Consider the following 20,908-nt stretch of genomic DNA (forward strand, 5'->3'; position numbering starts at 1 on the left):
ATAGAAATCTAGTGTCTCGAAAGCTTCAATACGAATTTGGAATCGAAAAATCGAAAAAAATTCTTGTACACGTATCTGGTTCTCGACGAGAGCGGACCTCAAATGCCGACCTCGTCTGACAACGCAGACCGATCATCGAAAGTTTGTTTCGTCTAACTTGTCGTAGAATCACGTGAACGAAGTAGCACGAATTTAGACTGCTGCGGTTTCTGAGAAATCCTGCCTAAAGTCGAGATATTCGAGCCATACGAGCCTGGGTGGACTCCCAGCAGACTTCGACCTGCTCGAGCGTGGTTTGTAGATCGCCAGTGGGTACGGACACTAGGCGTAGAACGTCGCTTAAAGGGCACCGTGGTGTAAGAACCTTAATAATCAGTCGCTTCTTGCGCAGTTAAGGGACTGCACTGAATATTTACACTGAAATTTTATCAGTGTAAAATTCTCTTTACCCCACATTTCCAATCCCTCGAAATTCGGACTCAACGTTAAAGGATGAGAGATCGGATCACGGCAAAAACCACTGACCGACTCGCATCTATTTTAACACGATTAAATACGGAGGAAAATAGGCATACATTCGATAATTCGAATTTTTCCTATAACTACCCTTGCGAACAAGATGGAGGGTTGAAACTTGGCACAGAATGTTTGATTCTGATGCTCTATCGATGGATCCATCGTATGTCAAATTTGGTTCAAGGTCACATTTTACCCTCTTATTCGGCTATACACTTTGTATTAAATCTCTGCATTTTATAAGATTCTTCTAATTTATGTATTAATATATTTTGTATATATACATGTATAGATAAATATAGAAAAATTGAGTTAAATGTCCAAGCATAATTTTGTGAATACTTTCATTAGTTGGTGAATTATATTTACAAATGTATAACATGATTATATTAAGTTAATAATAAGTACCTGTGATTGTGAATAGATTTATACAAGAAATCAAACTAAAATTAATATTGACTGAAAAAAAATGATATTTCTGAAAAGAGACAAATGTTTAATACATATTCTTTATTGTTTATTATTTCGATGATTTCAATCATTTACAATGTAGTTCATCAGGCATTAAGAAGTTATACGAGTATTGCATTATTAGATTGTACCTGTGTTGTTAAATATCCTATGAATAATACACAAAAACCTATACTATGTTGCATATTTTTTAATTCTTGTATAAAAAAAAATATCCACTTGAACTATAAGTTTAAATATTACACAGATGTTTTGTCAGGTATTACATTTCAACTTCTATTTATCTATATGGTGCGACAAGACGAATGTGAATAATGAACAGAACATATTTTGCTATTTTAAAATCTATCCAAATAAGAAAACCTATACCGAAAACATGCGAATATATGTAGTGTTGCTTTGTGTTTGACTTAATAAAGACATTGCAATTTTTTGCCAATGCGTAATTATTTTACCATGTTCCAATCTAAAATGAAATATCATTTAATGTTTACAAGAAACATGAATTATTAAGCACAATATATATCTTACATACTATAGCTGTAACAGCTTGGATATTATACGATACTTTTACCTCCCTAAAGGCTATTTTCTTTGTCTTAGGCGTTACTTCTGCTATGAAATCCATTATTTGTTCATGTACATATAAATAAAATTATGCTCCTCTTCGTCATTTCTTATTATATGAAATTCGTTTTTTATATTAAAGTGAATGACCTCTAATAACGTGGTACACGCATTTATAAAACAGAAATCATAAAAAATTATGTTCATGTATTTAAAATAAGACAATAAGTGGTACAAGAGTTCTATAAAAGCAATGCATAGTAGAAAATATCAAAATTTACACAATTCACCAGCGTTACAGTTTGTATAATTAATATTTACTAATAAAAAATATGGGAGTATTTATGACATTTATATTGGCAAAATTCCACGACTTATCTTTAACTTAATATGTAAAGGTAGCTTGTGTAAGTGTGGCAAATAAAATGTAGATAAGCATAAACATTAGTAAACGATTAAAACAGTTCTTGTAATTTTAATGCGAAACAAAGGAATGTAGTTTTTAAAAGTAATTTGACACAATTGGTTCAATTTTTGTTTTTGTTACGATTTGTTCACACCTATACAATTCCATGTATTGTTTATAGCTATAATGATCTATCTTCTGTAAAGTTTTTGAAAATTTAGTGTCATACAACCTTGTATAAGAGTCACTATAGAACTGTACACCATGATCTCCTTTACAATGCAATAAAGATTCAAATCATTAACATTTAATATTTATTTAACAAATATTACCCTTATGCTATTAAATATAATAAGATTAATAGCTATAAGTATAATATTCTATATACATCGAGGAATACTGTATGTCCAGGAATGTTTTACAGAATTACTGAATTAAGAAGCATATTTCGATTGTAGTTACATTTTATCTAAAGCATGTTTTTTGTACATTCAAGCAATAAATATGCAGCATATTAGAAGACCATTCAATATTCACATTCCACAGCAAAGATTCAGACAAATACCCAAGCAAGGTTTTTATTTAGGAATCTCTTTCATGTACCATGTAATATAAGGTTCCTTTTTTTAAATAGTACGTATATACAATAGTAAGTCTGTCATTGATCTTGATAAAAGAAAAAAACGAAGAGAGAAAAAAAAACGAAACTTAAAATAAATAAAGTATTAGTAGTACTGTGGCAGTATAATACTTAATATACTTATAGAATGTAATTGTTTGGAAAATACGATCATTACCTTATAATAACCTAGTAACTAAAATTTGTAACTTTTATCGTATTAAAATTCTATCGAATTATGTCACCAATTCATAATTGTTCCGAAAATAAGTGAGTAACAAATTATCTAAACTGCATAGTCTAACTTTCTTAGAACAATCAATAATGTAAACATTCGAACCACTGACAATATTTGCAAATTCCGTGACAAATAATTTCAAACATTTTGTGAGGATAATTTTCTTCTATTCATTGTATTATAGAAGATATCTATAATGCAAAATTAGTTTCATGTTAAATATGTATAGAGTATGGAACTTTATGTATATTTTTTTAAGACATATGCAATAGTTATAGAAATTTTCAGAAAAATGTATACAATATTGAAAATATAATAATGACTATTCAAAGGATTCTATATGCTTATAATATTGTAACAAAAATATGTTTTTAAATATTATATTTACTATGGAAAAATTGACTCGTATTTGTATACATGTATAATGGCAAATTTTGTAGTATATTCCAAAATATTTCTTATAATGTTTGTCTGATGGAGAGATTTAAAAACACATACTTTACAGAAATTATTTATACATTATACTTAAAGTTTACACTCCTATTTATAACGTTGTACAGTGCGTTATACACACATGCACACACCTACACACACACACACACACATATGTATATATGTGTATATGTATATATATATATGTATTCGTACGATAGTTGAAAATTTCATTGTCTGGGATGTTTTACTAAGTATTACAATTAAATTTAACGCATAATTCGTTTTTATACTGCATAAAGTTCCATCATCGTATTGTTTTATATCTTTGTATGATATAACTTGACATGTATGACAAATATTATGCAGTTATCTTTAAAATTATTTGACAAGAATGCGGATACAACTTCATTATTGAAGATCTCGTTGATCGTTGATTAGAAATAACAGACTGAACATTTGTAATTCTCTACTGCATATGTTTAAATTGTATTCGATTATGAACGTAAAGTTAGGCCATAGAGAAAGTGTACGAGTAATTTTCGTTAAACGCGAATTTCTATAACAATTCGTGACTAAATAGTGCTTACAACATACACTGGTTTATACTTGAATAAGAAACATCATGATACATTACGTTTACTTTGATTCTATAATTGGCCCTTCGAATAAAGGTCAATTATACTGTATGTGTACATTATATTTAACGAACATCGTTTATTATCGCTCCTATCGTAATTACCATTTCCACGATCATTTTTCTGTGTATAATACAATGTAGATTTCGGAGCATCTTTAATCTAAATCCATGTTTAATACTAACTGTAATGTCATGAATCGTATATCTACTAAATGAACAGATTATTTTAAGTCTAATTCAACTTCTGGAGTTTCTAATGAAAATGGTTTCAAATTCTCCACTACTGGTGTTTGATCAGGATCGACCCGTATGCGAATTCGATTTGTTTCTAATGACCGCGGGAGTGTACGTGGAAGATCGTCTTTGTATGATCCAGATATAGGTGAAGTGTATGGTACATAAATTCGTACAATGTCTGGACTCGGTTGATGAGGTGTTGCTCTGGGCGTGGGCAAACCACCGCTACCTGAGCTGGCATTAGAAATATTACTTTGTGTATCAAGACTATTGTCTAACGCTTGAGACCGTGTCGCCGAACTAAATACGGAAAGATCGGCTGTCGAGGTAACAGATGTGTCTGCCAATGACCGGCGCGAGCCATTGGGAGAGGTTCCATCATCGAGACTTGGATCAAATGAGAATTTGCTTCCTGCACATATATTCAATTTTTATTATACTATCATAGGATATTGAGACAAACATGTTTTCACAAAATAGTTTCGCATAATAACTATGAATACATTTACTTAATACAGCCCCTAGTCCTTAAACACGTTTCATGTGTCCATGTATGTTAAACGTTTTGCTTATATGGAAATAATATTACAGACGTACCTCGCTTTACGATGACCCGTGCGTACGACATTTTTCAATTATGCCCTATTACTACACGTTGTCAACGAGAAATCAACTAATGTACATGTTTTGTAAACGAAAATAGATATGTTAATAAAACTCAAATATGATTCATTTATTTTCTCATAAACTCTTCTTTATTTTAAAAACTTCATGTTTAACAATGAAATCAAAGACATTGAGTACACAGTTATTAAACTGAAAATAATTTTGGATATAGCTAATTCCGACACGACCAGTTTAGACATCTATCTTCTAGCCTTTTCTACAAAGTTTACAGTGTTTATAACAACTTTTGACAAAGATAGTGTCTCGAGCTTACTACAATCTGCAAAAATTGTAAAAAAAATTTTCTCCATTTAATACTCATACAAGGATGTACCACTTTCCACATGTTTTGTTAAAGAGACGAAAACAAAAATAATTGACGCATTAATATTTAATTGTAGTATTAAGGTTAATTGCTGGTCTTAATTTTGCGTGATTTGTTAAAATAAAAAATAATATTTCGATTTATGATAATGATTCAGAATCTAATCTGTCGTAACTGCGGGGTACGTTTGTACTATGGTTTCAATTGTAATTGTTAATTAATGGCAACGAAATTTAGCATAATTAAACATAACAAAAATATAACATGCATCCGTGTATCTTCAGATTCATACATATTTTTATCATTTATGCCTTTTTATATGAAATTTCTTACAAATATTGTGTACGTTTTATGGAATAATCACAGTCTATTGCATCTCTTATTCTATTTTATATGAAAACTATCAAAGGAAACTTTCAATACAATATCAGAGGCATATAGAAATTCATTTTAATGATACTGAGCATGTTCAAAAAATGATCTATCGTTTATAGTATCGACTTTAATACTTAAAAATTTGTTCTATAGAGTATCTTCTATAATCTTTTATCTACATAATTGAGCAACATTGTATATGTATAACAGTTTGAATATCAGAGCCTTATTTTTAGGATGTATCTTATAATCTAGTATTGTATATAATCATTATATCAATGTTTGAATCTCTATCTTTATCCTTCTTCATATCCTTAAGAATACTCTTTTGTTTAGAATGCACAAGACAAGTATTTATATTACCGTGTACTATGTTTTCACTGTATTGTAACTCACCGCCAAGACCACAACCTGTTGGTTCAACCGGTGTTGTACTTTCTCTACCATCATCGACAAGCACCAAGTCTCTACGTTGCGTTATGGATTCACGCATTACATGCTGTGCTTCACTAAACTCTTCAGCTCGTCTCCCAACCTGAACATATAAAAGCAAAGCATATACAACTCAAGTATTGCAACTAATTTTGTTGTATTTTTAACACTTTTGATGCCGTGTGAGTCGCATATATCCCACTTTGAACTCTCCGTTCACGCTGTTGAAAATAGTTCTCTATTATTTTTTAATTATCGTGACATTTTCCTAATTTCTTACAATAATATGCTGAATAATGATTAACGTTCTCTTTCGCTTTGCTATCCATATAAGTACGTTTGGACGCTCGTATTGTCGTTGCAATAAGAATAAAGCATTTCCAATATTTGTAACATATTTACAAATAATTTCTTCTTTTTAGTGCCTAGACTCATGTTCGAAAACTTACATATTTTTAATTAGGCGGATGAATCGACGTGAAATTATTCAAACAACGAGAATTTGCAGACACTTAACGATATTTGAATGGGAACCACAAAAATTTTGGAAGTAAAATTGAAATGGATACCAACGTACTAGAGTACTGACAAAGTATCATAAATAAATATAAATTACCTTACTAGCGAATGTAGGTTCTTTAAATGTACCAAATGCATATCGTGGTAACTCTTCTGGCAAAGGAGGACCAGGATAATCCAATTTAGCACGTTTCAATTCTTCCATACTACGTTCCATAGTACTTATCACTGTATCATCGTCGAAGCAAAAATCTTTTTCCAATTTAATTTGCAAGTAATTACAAAATTCATCAAGACTTTCCATTGGCATAAGAAAACGTTTGTGCATTTTCATGACCGTGTATGCCATAGCAGGTAAAATGCGATCTCCATCTAATAAAAATATATCCCAAATTCGAAGGCCAAGATTAACGGGTGTCTGTTCCAAACGAATAATTACGTTTAAATATGATACACATTTGATTAAATTTGTAAAGAATTTTAAAACATAATTTGCCGTGATTTAACAAAGGAAAATAAAATGATTAAATGTTTGTCTTACCCTCTCTTGAAAAACAACGAAGAACCATTTTAATGCATAAAGTATAGAATCGCAACCACATTTGTCGAGTTTCCGTTTCAATTTTGGTAAAAATTTATTCATAATTTTATCATGATGTTCTATGAAACGATTCAATTTCGGAAACCCATCCACATAAAATCCTAGAAAGAAATACATTTATTTAACTCCAATCCAAATTAATCATAATTTACAACGCATAAAACAGGCTAAGAACCATGCATGGTGTATTTCTTATCAGCTAGCAATACGGAAAGACCCCAAAATGCATCTTCTTCATCCATATATAACAGAAGTAATCCAGCTAATACCGACATCCCTTGACAATAGCCCACTTCCATATTATACATACTATAGGCAGCCAAGACATAGAACATAGATCGTTGTTTTATGCTATACCTCTCCCTGTACAATATAAGTAGAATGTTAGTACAACAAATACATTGAATATATACCATTTCATAAAAACGTTTGGTACAGTTCTAACAAATCTTAAATATAACTTATGTACCTATAATTGATATGATCTCTATATTGTCTAGCCACATCAGCATCAATCTGACGTATTTCAGTAGACCACTGACGAGCAAGTTGCAACATTTCTTCATATTTACCAACTTGTTCTCTCTTCAAATTTTTAATACCCAGAAGCAGTGTCCAAACCTGACCACGAAATCTATTAGGTATTCCTTTATATATTCTACGGCGTAACTTCTCTTTAGTCGAGGAACTGTCCCATTGTTTTGTCATTTTTTCCCATTTCTTTAATCTTTCCATTTCCACGCGATGACACTTGATTTCGTTCGGGTCCGGCTTCTGTGGTAAACGTTTGTCGCTAAAAATGCAAACATTGATACATAAAAAGTAATAATGGTAATAATACCACAAGTATTGTCATATTAATTACTGTATAAATCCATATCTGTCCGTAGTATGATAAACTTCGTAAGTAGGATCTTCCCATGGATCAATTTCTGCTCCATTTTCTCTACCACGGTCATAGCAGCTAAATATTCTATCTCGCTCTGCAGCAGACCGTTTCAACAATTCTTCCTCATTCATCCCCCGTGAGAATTCGCGACCAAGCTCTTACAAACATGCCGTCTTGTTAAGAAGAATCTATTTATGTTAGTCTGTTATCTATAATAAAGATAAATAACATCACTGATTAAATAATAATAAAAGAAACTTTTTTTTATATATTGTAAGCGATTTCAATAGCACAACAAACGTCTGTCTATGATTCTGTAAAATATAAAAACCAAAATAATACAGAAATAAATATAAAGCACATATTAAAAACCTACACTAAATTTGTTTCAACATAGTAATGATGATATATTGAAAATTGAATATAATTTCTGACGTAAAAAAAACCAAGAACTGAGTAACTACGTATCGCAATATAAAACTTAGATAGGGATATCTTTATTTTATTTTATATACAGACAGGAAGGAGGGCTACAATTCTATATTGTAAATTTTCGATGTTATAAAGTTAACACACTACATATTGACAAGGAAGGTTATATACATTGGAAATAAATGATACTCTCAGCAAACGATCTCAATCTTACCACTAAAAAATAAACTGCTAAACTATAGACACTGCATGGTTAGGAATTAACTAATTTCCTTCGTTTCATATTACATATAAAATCGTTTCTTTGTAACATTCATACGTTTAGTAAAACTGCCGTCCATACATACCAGTACATGCAACTTCAAACCGGATTCAGATATTCAATTCTCATTTATGAATCAGTGTTGCCAATAGGTTTATTGTAAATTCGAAACAAGCGAATTTTCCGAAATTTTGATACTTTTTTTGTTCACTTCTGCAAACTTAACTTAAAAGTAATTAGCGTTGTCTCTTCAAAAAACTAGAAATTGCAGTATTATACTTCGTTCGGAGATTTATTTAAAATATATTTAACGCAAACATTGCTTTTATATCTATGTAATCATAACTTTAGTCTCTTTAATAATTTAATATTTTCATGACATCGATCTAGCTTACTCTTCGGTATCCCAAATTTACTTAAATTTTTTTACCAATAATTTCCATATCTGGTTTATTGCTTTACTTTCATATTGATATATTCATATAAAGTAAAAATAACTGATAAATTATTGAAGTACATAAAGTAGAACAAGTGGGCAATATTTTAGATTATTCAAAAATGACAAAATCACGTTTTGAAGCTTTTTTACTTTTCGATTCATAAGAAAAGTATTTTAATGAAAGTGTATATGCGCATATATGGGTTTATCAATTTTTTTGATCTCTTACTTGCTGAAACACAAATTATCAGTATTTTTAAATTTTAACGTCTCCGAAATATAATTCATTTTGTAAGATTGCGAGTTTCAAATGTCGCGGAATGATTCTAGTTTTCTTGTCGTTTCGAGCTGCGTTTCCCGCCAATTCCAACACTTGGGCATCCAGACACTCTATCGCAGACGTGGTGTACGAGCAGACCTCTCACCCAATGTATTTTTTCGGCCCATTTTTATGGAGCTCTAGAGCCCCATTACCATTTTCGTGTCACTCGCAACATTACCAACAGATTTAGAAATGAATTTCAATCTCTTCCCCATAGTCAATTCGTATGTATTCGTGTGTACTTACGCACACGTTACAACTATCTGTCCATCAATACTAATTCAGTGAATAGTTTCTCAAGCGACGAGGACGCTAAAATCACCTCCACATTTTTCGCTCGGTATGGTAATTGTTCGAAATGATGTAGAAAAAGGTACGTATTAACAAAAATTAACGAATAGAAAATGAATAATACTACAGATACGGATGTTATACATATGTGTCTTGATAAATTTAAAAATTGATTTATAACAGTGTTATCAGACGGCAGACCGACCCTCCAAAGAATAGACCTATCGTTAGTGGGATGAACGCTATCGCTGTACCACGAGTGTCTTATAACATGAGATACACTCTTCCAAAGTGGAACGAAATGTTAAAAAGATCATGCATCAAATTGTAAGGGGATCCTCGTAAGAAGGCTTTAATCTTTGTAATGGTTTTAATGGGTCGATGATCAATGACTAACTTATGGTCACTGATGGTCAACAGTGAGGTTGACATCAAGGTCAACGGTCCAGTGAAGATCCAGAGATGGTCAAGAGGTGGGAACAATCGAAATAGTATTGTTCTCTAGACCAAGCGGTTCTTAACTCTTCACGTTGACACTGTCTCCCCACTCTTCGACTTCCCCACTCGAAGACTACCGCTGGACAAATTCTTCAGTACCCCTCCAGCATCCAGGGGAATCGGGTCTCGCGGGCCGAAATCAAGCCATTCGTGGAGCGCTGACCACTGGGGGACCAGGAGTGACCGCTACTGACCACTACTGACCAGTGCCGGACCGTGATGACCACTGGTAAGAACTATTTAAAATTGCTCTCCCCTCTTCTATTCCATCGTTTGATATCAATTTCGCTTCAATGAACTGATTTTGCTTTATTTGCCTAACTGATGTTGCTATAATTTGAATATTTTCTTATTTTACAGCTGGCCCAGTGGTAACTATCCTATGTGGTAACTATCCTATGTACTGACAAGTAGTAAGTCCACTCCATTTATTTCTATTTTATTATTTCTATTTGTTTTGTTTGATGTGAATTCAACTTTATTTATCTATCTGATTTTATTTGGTTATTATGAATGTTCTTTTTCTCTGTTTCTACTTTTACATTGTTTGTCGAATTTATGTTATTGCTTTGATATGTATAATATTGCAGGATATAATAATGTAATATTGTTTTTAATCATATACTATATTTGTTTCTACACAATTTCATGAATTTTTATTTTTACGTTCTTGCTCGAATTCTCGTAATATTCTACGGAGATACTTTGTTTGATTTTTCCATTTCGTTTGATTGTTTGGGGTTAATTCAATTTGATGTCTCGATCCAAGTTTCTTTCATTATTACGAATGTTCGTTTTGATATGTATAACATGGTGTCGATGCATATACCATATTTGTTTCGATGACACTGATTAATATGTATAAGATTTTTATTTTTACGTTTCAGCTTAAATTTCCTTCCATATCTCACTAATATAAATATTAGTTTTGATTAAATTAATCGCAAGGACATCGAGGGAGCACGCCACAACCGCCGAGGGACTTTTAATTCCAAGTTGATTAGTTTTAAGCTTCGTCGCGAATCTTAAAATTAACGTCCAAGATTTCTTTATTATATGTATCTCCGCGTCCTACCAAGCAATTATTCAATAAGTAGCTTCTCTCTCGCTCGTTCCCTCGTTTCTAGCTTCGATCACCACTGTTTCATCGATTGAAACATGTGATCGGCCGTGCAGTTGGTCCGAAAGATTTAATCGCCTGCCAATGATAGATCGATTTCTAGAAATAGAAATCAATCTACCAAGGGTAGTGTTGATTCGATCCTCGGGATCTACTGCACGGTTCAGCATCGCGTCGCGTCGCGTATCCCACAATTTAGCTTCACTCCTTTTTCAATAAAATAATTACTTGGTACATTTAGACTTAGGCTTCGACGACCCGTCACGCGCGCGTACGTATCAAGTAATTCTTCACCAACTAGCTTCTCGTTCCCTCGTTTTTCGTTCCGATCACCACTGCTTTGATGTAGAAAGCAAGTGATCGGCCGTTTAGCTCGTCCGAAGGGCCAGTTGCCGTCCTCTGGCGAGACGATCCAAGGGAAAGGGTATTTCGGCCTTAGAGGGGATCAGGGACTGTTCCTGTCTACGGTAGCCCCGACACACGCTCCCTCTCTCTGTTAGACGTCCCGAGTTGGGTCCAGTTGGCTCCCAACAGGATGCTTGGGAGAAATGGGGAACCTCTGTGTCGGGTGCGTCGATTCCCTTCCCCTTCGATCGGACTCGCTAAGAGGCAACGGAACCGACCCTTTTGACCGGTTACTCGGTTCGCGTGTCGCGTATCTCGTTCCTTGCGTCGATCACTGCTGATCGACATCGCGTCGTATCGCGTCGCGTATCCCATAATTTAGCTTCATTCCATTTTAAACGAAATAATTACGTGGTACAACTAAACTAGAAGATCGAAGTAGCATTGCTTCCTTCCATCTCTCTAGTTTAGTAATCTAGCTTGTAAGAATGTAAAAGGGAGATCGATGGAACTTTGATTCCATCTATCTCCCTTCGGGTCTCCACTCGCAGCAACCTCCTCGTGGTGAGATCTGGTAATCGGTGTCACCCATGATAGAAAAGTTATTCTTCGTGGGTGACACCGAGCTAATGGCTGCGAATTTAAAATGGTTTCTTTATATAACAAACGAATTTAGATTTATAGTTAGACAGGTGTTTGGTTAATCATTATGTTAGGCAGGTTATTTTTATTTGAAGACAAATTCTTTTGAAAAATCTTTCAACTTTCTTCGTTGGTTGTATATCTTTCATTGGTTGCACTTTTCTTTGTTTCTTCTTCGACCAACGATCGTTGGTCACAGGGTAATATTATTTAGCGTTTAATTAATAATCGTATCACTCGTAGCTGGGTAATGCAATTATTAATTAAAAGCTAAATAATCCGCTTCGCATAGATCATCATAAATATAGAGCTTCTTCGCTAGGTAATTTTTTATTCATCAAAGATTCTAGAGTATTGTCAGAGACAAGGAATACGAGTAGATCTTTCACCCAATGTATTTTTTCGGCCCATTTTTATGGGGTCTCGAAACCCCATTACTGAATTCTCTAACTCTTTAATATTTCGCAGGCAATTGCGAAACTTTGATTAATTTTAAGTAACATGCAAGTTTCAGTTTCCAAATTTTGTTGAATTAATAACGATGGGCCGTAGTAAAACATTAAATGAACGACTCTAATTGGATCAAACGACCAACAGTAATATGTCAAAATGAAATGATCATGCAGTCTTGCTTTGTTAACATTAAGTAACACGGATAACATTTAAAATTATTAATAATTTTATCGAATTTATTTCAGAACATTATCGACAAAAGACTGTCAATTTAAACACATGATGTATACGTAAAATGTTTTTATTGTCTTAATAAAATAATCGACGTAATAAAAGAGATTTATCGCATCACAAATTTGATGCATGCTATTTTTGTTATGAAAAAACCCGAACGTTATATAATATCTATAGAAAATATTTGAACAAACACTGTTTTGCTATTTACATTTCTCATTACTTTTTTGACGATATCTTCGTGGAATGACTCATATTTCGTCGCGTTTCGATTTTCAATAATTTATACAATTTTATAAAACGTTATTCTGTTTTACAGAAGACTGAAACTTCTTTTTTTTTACATACGATTTAAAACGCTCTGAATTGACCTAAGTTTTGTTATCAATGCTTGTCCATGGGGTTTGTTGTATAGTGTTGTTAAACACTTGGAAATTACATCTTGACTTTTGGTGATTATCTTTCGTCTGTAATGAAATCCATTATTTAACATTAAGCAATATATTTGTACAGCAACAGATTTAATTTTTACATATTTTACTTTGCTTGTAACAGGTGAATATAATTTAATATTGGTATACATACAGGGTGTTCGGTCACCCCCTGGGAAAAATTTTAATAGAGGATTCTAGAGGCCATAATAAGACGAAAATCAAGAATACCAATTTGTTGATGGTGGCTTTGTTAAAAAGCTATTAACAATTAAATTCAAAAATTTCAAATCGTTCTGGAAAAATTATTTTCGGTTGCGGAGGTCAATTACAATCATTTTTGGTGAATAGACATACCCTCGAAATCTTGCGCATTTTCGAGAAAAAAATTCAGTACGGTCGGAACTTTAAACGTTAATAACTGTTTAACAAAGCCTTCATCAACAAATTGATATTCTTGATTTTCGTCTTATTTTGGCCTCTAGAATCCCCCATTAAAATTTTGCCTTGGGGTGGCCGAACACCCTGTATAGATAAATATCATACCTGATAAAGTTGTTAGTGACATTTGAATGAGATATGAAATAAATAACCAAATCTGCCGTTGACTCTATCAAATGAAATTCATTTCCTTCGTTTAACCATGTTCGAGTGTCTTTACCAATCATTCTACAGACGAATATTACATATAAATTACTTTAATTATCGAATAAAACGAATGAAATATATGTACTTCATTTGTTGTACTTACTTATAAATATCTAACAGGTCTTCCACTGAAACACCTAATTGCAGAAATCCGGATATAATTCTATCATTCGATACGTTTAATTTACATGCCTTTATTTCTAATTGCTTTATTAGAAAATCTGGAAAATATTTATACTTATTTACGTTTTTTATTTGTGTTTAACTTTTAATTAATTTATATTCTATTGCGTAATAAATAATAGTTTTAAATAAAACTTCTTTTTCAAATTGTATACAAATTTTATTATTACCAACTGGGAAACAGTGTGGAGAACCCGAGTACTCCTGCCCAAGGGATATAATTTTGCTCATTAAAATAGCCATTCTATCTTCCGCAGTGGACGCATCTTTTAATTCTGTAAAGTAATTCGGATAAAATACTTACTGCCTTTACATTTCCCAAGACGAAAACTTTTCTTCGAACACGATAAGAAAGATATGAAATACAATACGAATACCATTATTAATAATATTAGTCCAAATTTCTTGGATCAACATTGCATCCTGGTGACCGGAACAGTGAATTATAGCTAATTTGCATTCCCATAATTGTAGAAGGTCTGCATACTTCTCGTATAACTACAATTATTAGTATGAATTAATTACATACGCTTAATATAAATACATGATTGAGAATATACCATAAAAATTTGCACACACCTTTGTAATATCAAGCAACGAATTATTTAATGCTCTAAATGCTTCTTCGCTAAGTCGATCGCCCATATGTTGATTGCAAATTGTGTCTAATATCTATAAAATGGTACAAATATACACAGAACTGTCGTTTCAATCATGTTTAATTTATACCTGTTGTTGTATTCTAGCTACTTCTACTTTGTCTTCTAATTCGCGTAAGAAAATTCCTAGGTATGGAGCGTATCCAGCTTGATCGCTTCGCATACAAACCACAGCTCTGGCTAAATATTCAACCCTCTGCGATAATGGTATATTTGATCTGGATAAAGAATGACACTGTATGACGACATTTTATGTTCGATTATCGTGCGACAAGGATCCGCGCGGATACGTACTCTTTGGTCGCCAGAGAATCCAAAATTTTGGCAGCAGCAGCATGATTCTTATTTCTTTCGTAGAACTGCCAAAGTAAATCCGGTGCATTTACGCGCGTAAGATAAGCTTCTAAAGACGGTGCTGCGAGAGCAACAAGTTCGCCGTGAAGTCTCCGTTCTATCATCCAAGCATACACCGAAGCATGAAGCGTCTCACACGGAGAATGCAATGCATCATTTATGATGTCGTGCAACTGAAATACATGAAATCAATCAACAAAAATTAAGGGAAATGAAGGAAATTTTAAATATAGATATGAAAAAAATTTTTTTGCTCTGTTAAGTATCGTTAATAATTTGTTGAAAATGTATATAATATAGGTTTAGGTTCTTTATAACAGTTATTCAAAATAAAAGTTTTTACGTAAGTTCTCAATTATAGGTTTTATAACTGTTATTTTTTAAGTTCTATACAGATTTTGAAACGGTTTCGAATTTATATAATGTAAATATTTGCTATTCTCAAACGAGTATCTTACTATTTCTTTTGCTGGTGTGACGGGCATGGTTGGAACATTTTGAAGCGGAGGTCCAGGTTTGCTTGGTATAGTAGGTGTTAATGGATTAGAAATACTCTGATTATAGAGATGATCCAGTAGCGTGATGAATTCTTTATAAATTTCCGATCTAGATTATAAATAAAAATTAATATCTGAAATGACTTAAAGTAGCGAACAGTTGATACCTTTTCATGTAAGCAAATCGACCCTCTTGATCTTCGATGGGTTCGTTGTTTTTGTAATAATGCAATGCAGCATTATTAGGATCTACTCTTTCAGCACAGGTGAGACACAACTCGAGTACACCCGAATAAAATTGGCATGCAATGAACTGTTGACACACTGCGCTCAAATTCAACCTGGGAGCAACTTCTTTGCAAAGCTGTGAATATAAGTATAAATATAAAGCGTCATTATTATACAAATAATGCCGAACAACATCAACGTTATCATTTTCATTTACCTTTAAAGCAGATTGCAAATAACATTCTTTTTCTTCCGAGTTCATACAACTTTTTGCTTTTAAAATTATTTCGTTAGCCTAAAAATTTAGAAGCGTAGCAATATTAAATTTGAGATTGCAATTTTCTCGATGCGATCTAAGAGATTTCGTTTCTTCATACCTTAGAACAAACAGCATCTTCGCTTCTGTACAAATTTGGACAAACTTCTCTCAATCTTTGACTAACGACATCGACAGACGCATTATCCCCAAGATAGCTATGGAAGATTAATAGCAATTAATGAAAAAGTAACTATATAATAGTTGTGTCGAATCAGCTTACCTATCTATAAGATGAATGATTAGTAACGAAGAAATTTCATGACCAATTAAAATCAAATCTCTAAACGTAGCTGTAAAAAATTGATTAATTTGATCCTACAATAAAATTTTCAAAAATATTAGTTTAATTATGCGATATTACAAATTTCCTATGTGTATTCGAATAGACAATTCACCTTCGATAGACAATTTATAATATTATTCAAATGATTTTCGCATAAAATTTTCCAAAGTTCCAACACTTCACAGGCGTGAGTAATGAAGATTTTTAAAGCTCCTAAAGAATTTCTTTCCTCAACCATTGGTTCTTGAAAATGGCTAGTTACGGTTGTTTCGAACCCGTCGTTTATATTTCTGGTAGCGTTGAGTCTGGAAGTTAGTAGACAATAGTTCAAGCAAAATGTGATGATTTATGAAATATATAATAGAAGTAATGTGCACAATACGTACTGTTTAGTAATATGAGTATTCCTATTGAGAAATGATCTTAAAGCTTGTAAGAGTCCTAAAATCCAAGTAACTTGTTTTGCTGAAATAGTACTGAAAATCTGAAATTATTATGCGTATGTATAAATTAAAATACTGTTGAAAATAATGTTTTGCGATTAAAATTGTTAAATCTTTATTTACTTGAGTTTTATTATTTATGACTTCTTGTTTAATACATCGCATATTCCATATCGGTCGGAGTATTCTTCCTACGTATAGATATAAACCGTTGTGTTTTGCCGAGAACTGTTGCAGAGGGATATCTGTATTAAGTCCTACCGAAGTACGTGATCGAAAACCTTGGAACCTTAAATCGTAGTTGGGAACTCTTGGTGTTGATGTGCGTATATCTAAGAAATTCACAGATATTCAAAAACATGCTTAAATAAAGAAAAAGACATACGATTTACATATGTGTCCAAAATAATAATACCTGTATTTATATTAGCAAAGGTATTATGCGTATCTATTCCAGGTCCAATGCCCGTCATTCGTTGACTACCGTGTAAAAAGAATGCCCTTGTTGCCCATTCTGCCAACTAAACATTATATAAAAAAAATTGCTAAATTGCTGTTAAATTGGATCAAATCACCATATTCATAATTAAGAGGCTCAGTGGAAATCTGAGATCAGAATTCTGAGATCAGAGGCTCAGAAATATACCTCAGCATTTTGAGAATTTTCAAGCGTGGCCAAAATAAGACAGGTCGCGCACGCCTGTTCTAAAGATTGCGATTGGAAGTATGCGCGAACAGCTTCCGTATCGGGTCCACGTTGTTCCAAAAGAAGTTGTTTCAAAATGTCCATTGGACGAACTTGTACAAAAATTATGGCACCCTATGATTAAAGATATAAATGACTATTAGGTGAATGTGTTCAACAAATTAATAATTTCTACTCAATTTTATACCTGAGACGTTAAAAATATAAATTTTCGAGGAGCTTCCATATGCTGTCTAACAAGAAGAGGAGGCTCTCCTTGTGAACTGCTTTGTTTTTCAATGCGTATAGCTGGTTCTACGAGAATTTCTGACATAGCCCATACTGGACTATCGAGGGATAAAGGACTTTGAGTTTCAGCTAAATAATTCGTAAATGGATAAGCATCGTTACTTAAACATAAAGCAGTTTCCGTGTCTCCACCGCAAACGAGAATTAACGTTCCTGTAATAAAAATATATAGTATAATAGTATAATCTACAGATTTTAATATTCATTGCTCGATATAAGAACATTTATTAAATACGCTAAATCTTAATTATTGATCAATAACTTCATTTTTTTCAAACGTTTAATACACTTTTACTTAATTAAATAATTATGTAATTAAACTTAAATATATGTGCAATATTACATTGTCAAAATGTTTTTCATTATTTTATTTCACTTTCGTATTATCCGTGGTAGTCCCGATCCACGTTACCTTGGATAATCGAGGCTCTATTGCATTTAATAGTTTGATTACGTTTGTCATGTATTCCTTCCCGTAATAAATATGCATCTTTCAAAATTATTGATCAATTTCACTAAATCATTCTTATTCGAAAAATCGATTGTCGGAATTTATTTTCCTATTACAGATCGATTTATATTATCCGTTTAGGCACGTCCCATTTCCGACGAATGTAGTTGGTAAAAAGAAAAAGATATACATACATACATTGCATACTTCTTCTCGATTCTTTTCGTCAACTATATTTGTTGGATCCAAAACATGCCTGAACAGATAATATTAATCGACGTTTTACTGTATATACCTTTCCTGTAATGTGCCATTTGTACTTTTCTTGGTCTCATTACAGTGGCGTTAGCAGCATATCCTGGTGGTAATCTAACATGTATTAATTGGAGACCTTGGGGTCTAGTCGTTGGATTAGCAACCGAAGTACAACTGAAGTAAAAACGTGTTCCAGTAGCTGCAACTACAACCAAGTTTAAATGCACTGATTCGGATTCTGTAATAGCAGATATGCTCACCAATGGTCGGAAGTTATTGCTATCGAGAGTTCTAAAATAAGACAATGAAAATTATAATTTATTATTAACTGTATATTATTTAAGCGTGTGTAATATTTGTACGTGGATACGCACTTAACAACATGAACAGCATTTTGTACTAAACAAGCTTGCGATAAAGATGCGACTTTAGACGCACCCTCATGATCAATATCCCAAACAGCGACTGTTCCTTTATCACCGAGAGTATATAAAATATTACGTGAATCGTCTACTGAAATTTGTATTATTGCTTCTTCTTCCGACAATGCTATAGTGACAAACGATGGTACTAAGAACGACAACGGGCCTTCCGAATGATTTATCTTTTTGCAACGTTTCCCAAACCAATTACTTTCTGCCTAAGTAATAAATATAAAAAACTGTTAACTATTAATTCTCACTTTCCCGTTTTCCTTTGAACCTACATTTATTTAGATAATTTTACCTGATAATATATTTCATAAAGGGCGCCATTTCTACCACCGAGGAAAATTCTCCCGCTACTAGTATTTGCTATTGTCGTAATACCAATACCATCTGTGGTGACTGTGAAAATTGGTTCAGGAACTAGCTGCATTTCTGGCGAAGTACCTAAACCAAAAATTAATGAAATAAATACTAGACACTAGAATCATACAATTTTAGAATAATAATGAAATTACAATACCTTCACAATTTTCTGTTAATGTTACTCCAAGAATAGTTACTTCAACCGTAGTTGTGAGGATCAGTAAATATTTCACATAGCTTTGGAATACCTCAGGTTTGGGTTTTACCAAACCTACACTTATGATAGTTTCGTTTAAGCCATCAAAATATGCAACGTCGGTCCTAAAAATACGTTATTGCAATAAATATTAATTATTTTTATATACTGTAAAAAAAAAATACAAAAATTTAGTTAAATATTTACTCGTTTTCGTACGACCAAACATATATATCACTGTCAATCGTAAGCCATGCTTTCGAAATTTCTGTAAAAAGGCCCATCATACAATGGCATTGCATATCTAGATATATGTTAAGGAACTATATTGTACAAATGGGAGAAAGAAAATATCTGAAAGGATACGGTGAAAGTGTTCCATTACTTCGGAAGGTAAAGAAATTTTACTGTGCAGCTTCATTTGATTTATATTTGAGAAACATAATGACATTCCATTTAAATTGGGATAATCATGATCGTCGAGACCACTAACGGTTGGTCCACCTATAAAACAACATATGCATATTAATTTTAGAAATTTATATTCAGAAGATCTAATTGCAACAATACGTAAAACAGGCAAAAGAATTACCATTTACCTTGTACATTGTATCGCATAAGATTAATTAAAGAAGGAAAATTGCTATCCGCAGTAATGTGTGCATCTACTACTTTCCCTGCCATTTCCAAAGCATCTAAATGTATTTTGAGTGGTTCCATCTCCGTGAGAGTCATGTTTGCGCTATGTGAAGAAAACATAATATATTAAATGCAATTAATAATAAAGACAATTAATCACTTTACATCTTTTTTACGTTAAGAATAGAAACATTAAAACACTGAAAACGTTCAACGTGAATTCGTACCCAATTATTATTAATCTAGCGACCGAACATTTTATTCCTATTTATAATAATTTATCGTTGTAATTCATCGAAATGTATTGTGTAAAGGTTAGGCTTTAGGCTTAGGCTAAATGATATTAACAATAATGCAATAATATAAGCATGATCGGAAGTACAATAATACCCTAAATGGTAAAATATATATGATTGGATTGGAAAACACTTACAATAATTTGTTATGAATTACTTCTAGTCTATACTGACATAAAACGTCTCACGAGGTTTATTTGTGCTGCTCCCGCCATTCAAGTATGCAAATTTTATACTATACTACATGCATATAAATTACTACGCATGCGC

The 20,908-nt window shown here is 32.5% G+C and overlaps 2 protein-coding genes across 3 annotated transcripts; both read right to left on the reverse strand.

Moving 5' to 3' along the window:
- Positions 1-1,433: 1,433 nt before the first annotated feature.
- Rn-tre (Related to the N terminus of tre oncogene) lies at positions 1,434-8,737 on the reverse strand. 2 transcript variants are annotated; one of them, XM_076766467.1, is made up of 8 exons: positions 8,580-8,737; positions 7,910-8,142; positions 7,514-7,837; positions 7,220-7,407; positions 6,985-7,145; positions 6,541-6,861; positions 5,889-6,027; positions 1,434-4,538 (listed from the first exon to the last, which is right to left on the reverse strand). In XM_076766467.1, the coding sequence occupies exons 2-8, from the start codon at positions 8,062-8,064 to the stop codon at positions 4,111-4,113; spliced, it is 1,716 nt and encodes a 571-aa protein (XP_076622582.1). In that variant the 5' UTR covers positions 8,065-8,142; positions 8,580-8,737; the 3' UTR covers positions 1,434-4,110. The 2 variants fall into 2 exon arrangements, with proteins under 2 accessions (XP_076622582.1, XP_076622583.1); XM_076766468.1 differs by lacking the exon at positions 8,580-8,737 and adding an exon at positions 8,310-8,382.
- A 4,259-nt stretch (positions 8,738-12,996) lies between these two features.
- On the reverse strand, positions 12,997-20,888 carry Nup154 (nuclear pore complex protein Nup154). The gene is made up of 27 exons (XM_076766795.1): positions 20,776-20,888; positions 20,303-20,445; positions 20,070-20,207; positions 19,911-20,007; positions 19,665-19,828; positions 19,443-19,588; positions 19,091-19,356; positions 18,757-19,007; positions 17,910-18,163; positions 17,663-17,836; positions 17,432-17,537; positions 17,140-17,348; positions 16,960-17,057; positions 16,686-16,878; positions 16,511-16,605; positions 16,349-16,445; positions 16,189-16,266; positions 15,911-16,107; positions 15,705-15,852; positions 15,187-15,419; positions 14,963-15,110; positions 14,813-14,905; positions 14,611-14,731; positions 14,404-14,508; positions 14,154-14,271; positions 13,949-14,071; positions 12,997-13,438 (listed from the first exon to the last, which is right to left on the reverse strand). The coding sequence occupies exons 2-27, from the start codon at positions 20,436-20,438 to the stop codon at positions 13,312-13,314; spliced, it is 3,915 nt and encodes a 1,304-aa protein (XP_076622910.1). The 5' UTR covers positions 20,439-20,445; positions 20,776-20,888; the 3' UTR covers positions 12,997-13,311.
- Positions 20,889-20,908: the final 20 nt, after the last annotated feature.

The sequence above is a fragment of the Colletes latitarsis genome, chromosome 6, assembly GCF_051014445.1.
Source record: "Colletes latitarsis isolate SP2378_abdomen chromosome 6, iyColLati1, whole genome shotgun sequence".
NCBI lineage: Eukaryota > Metazoa > Arthropoda > Insecta > Hymenoptera > Colletidae > Colletes > Colletes latitarsis.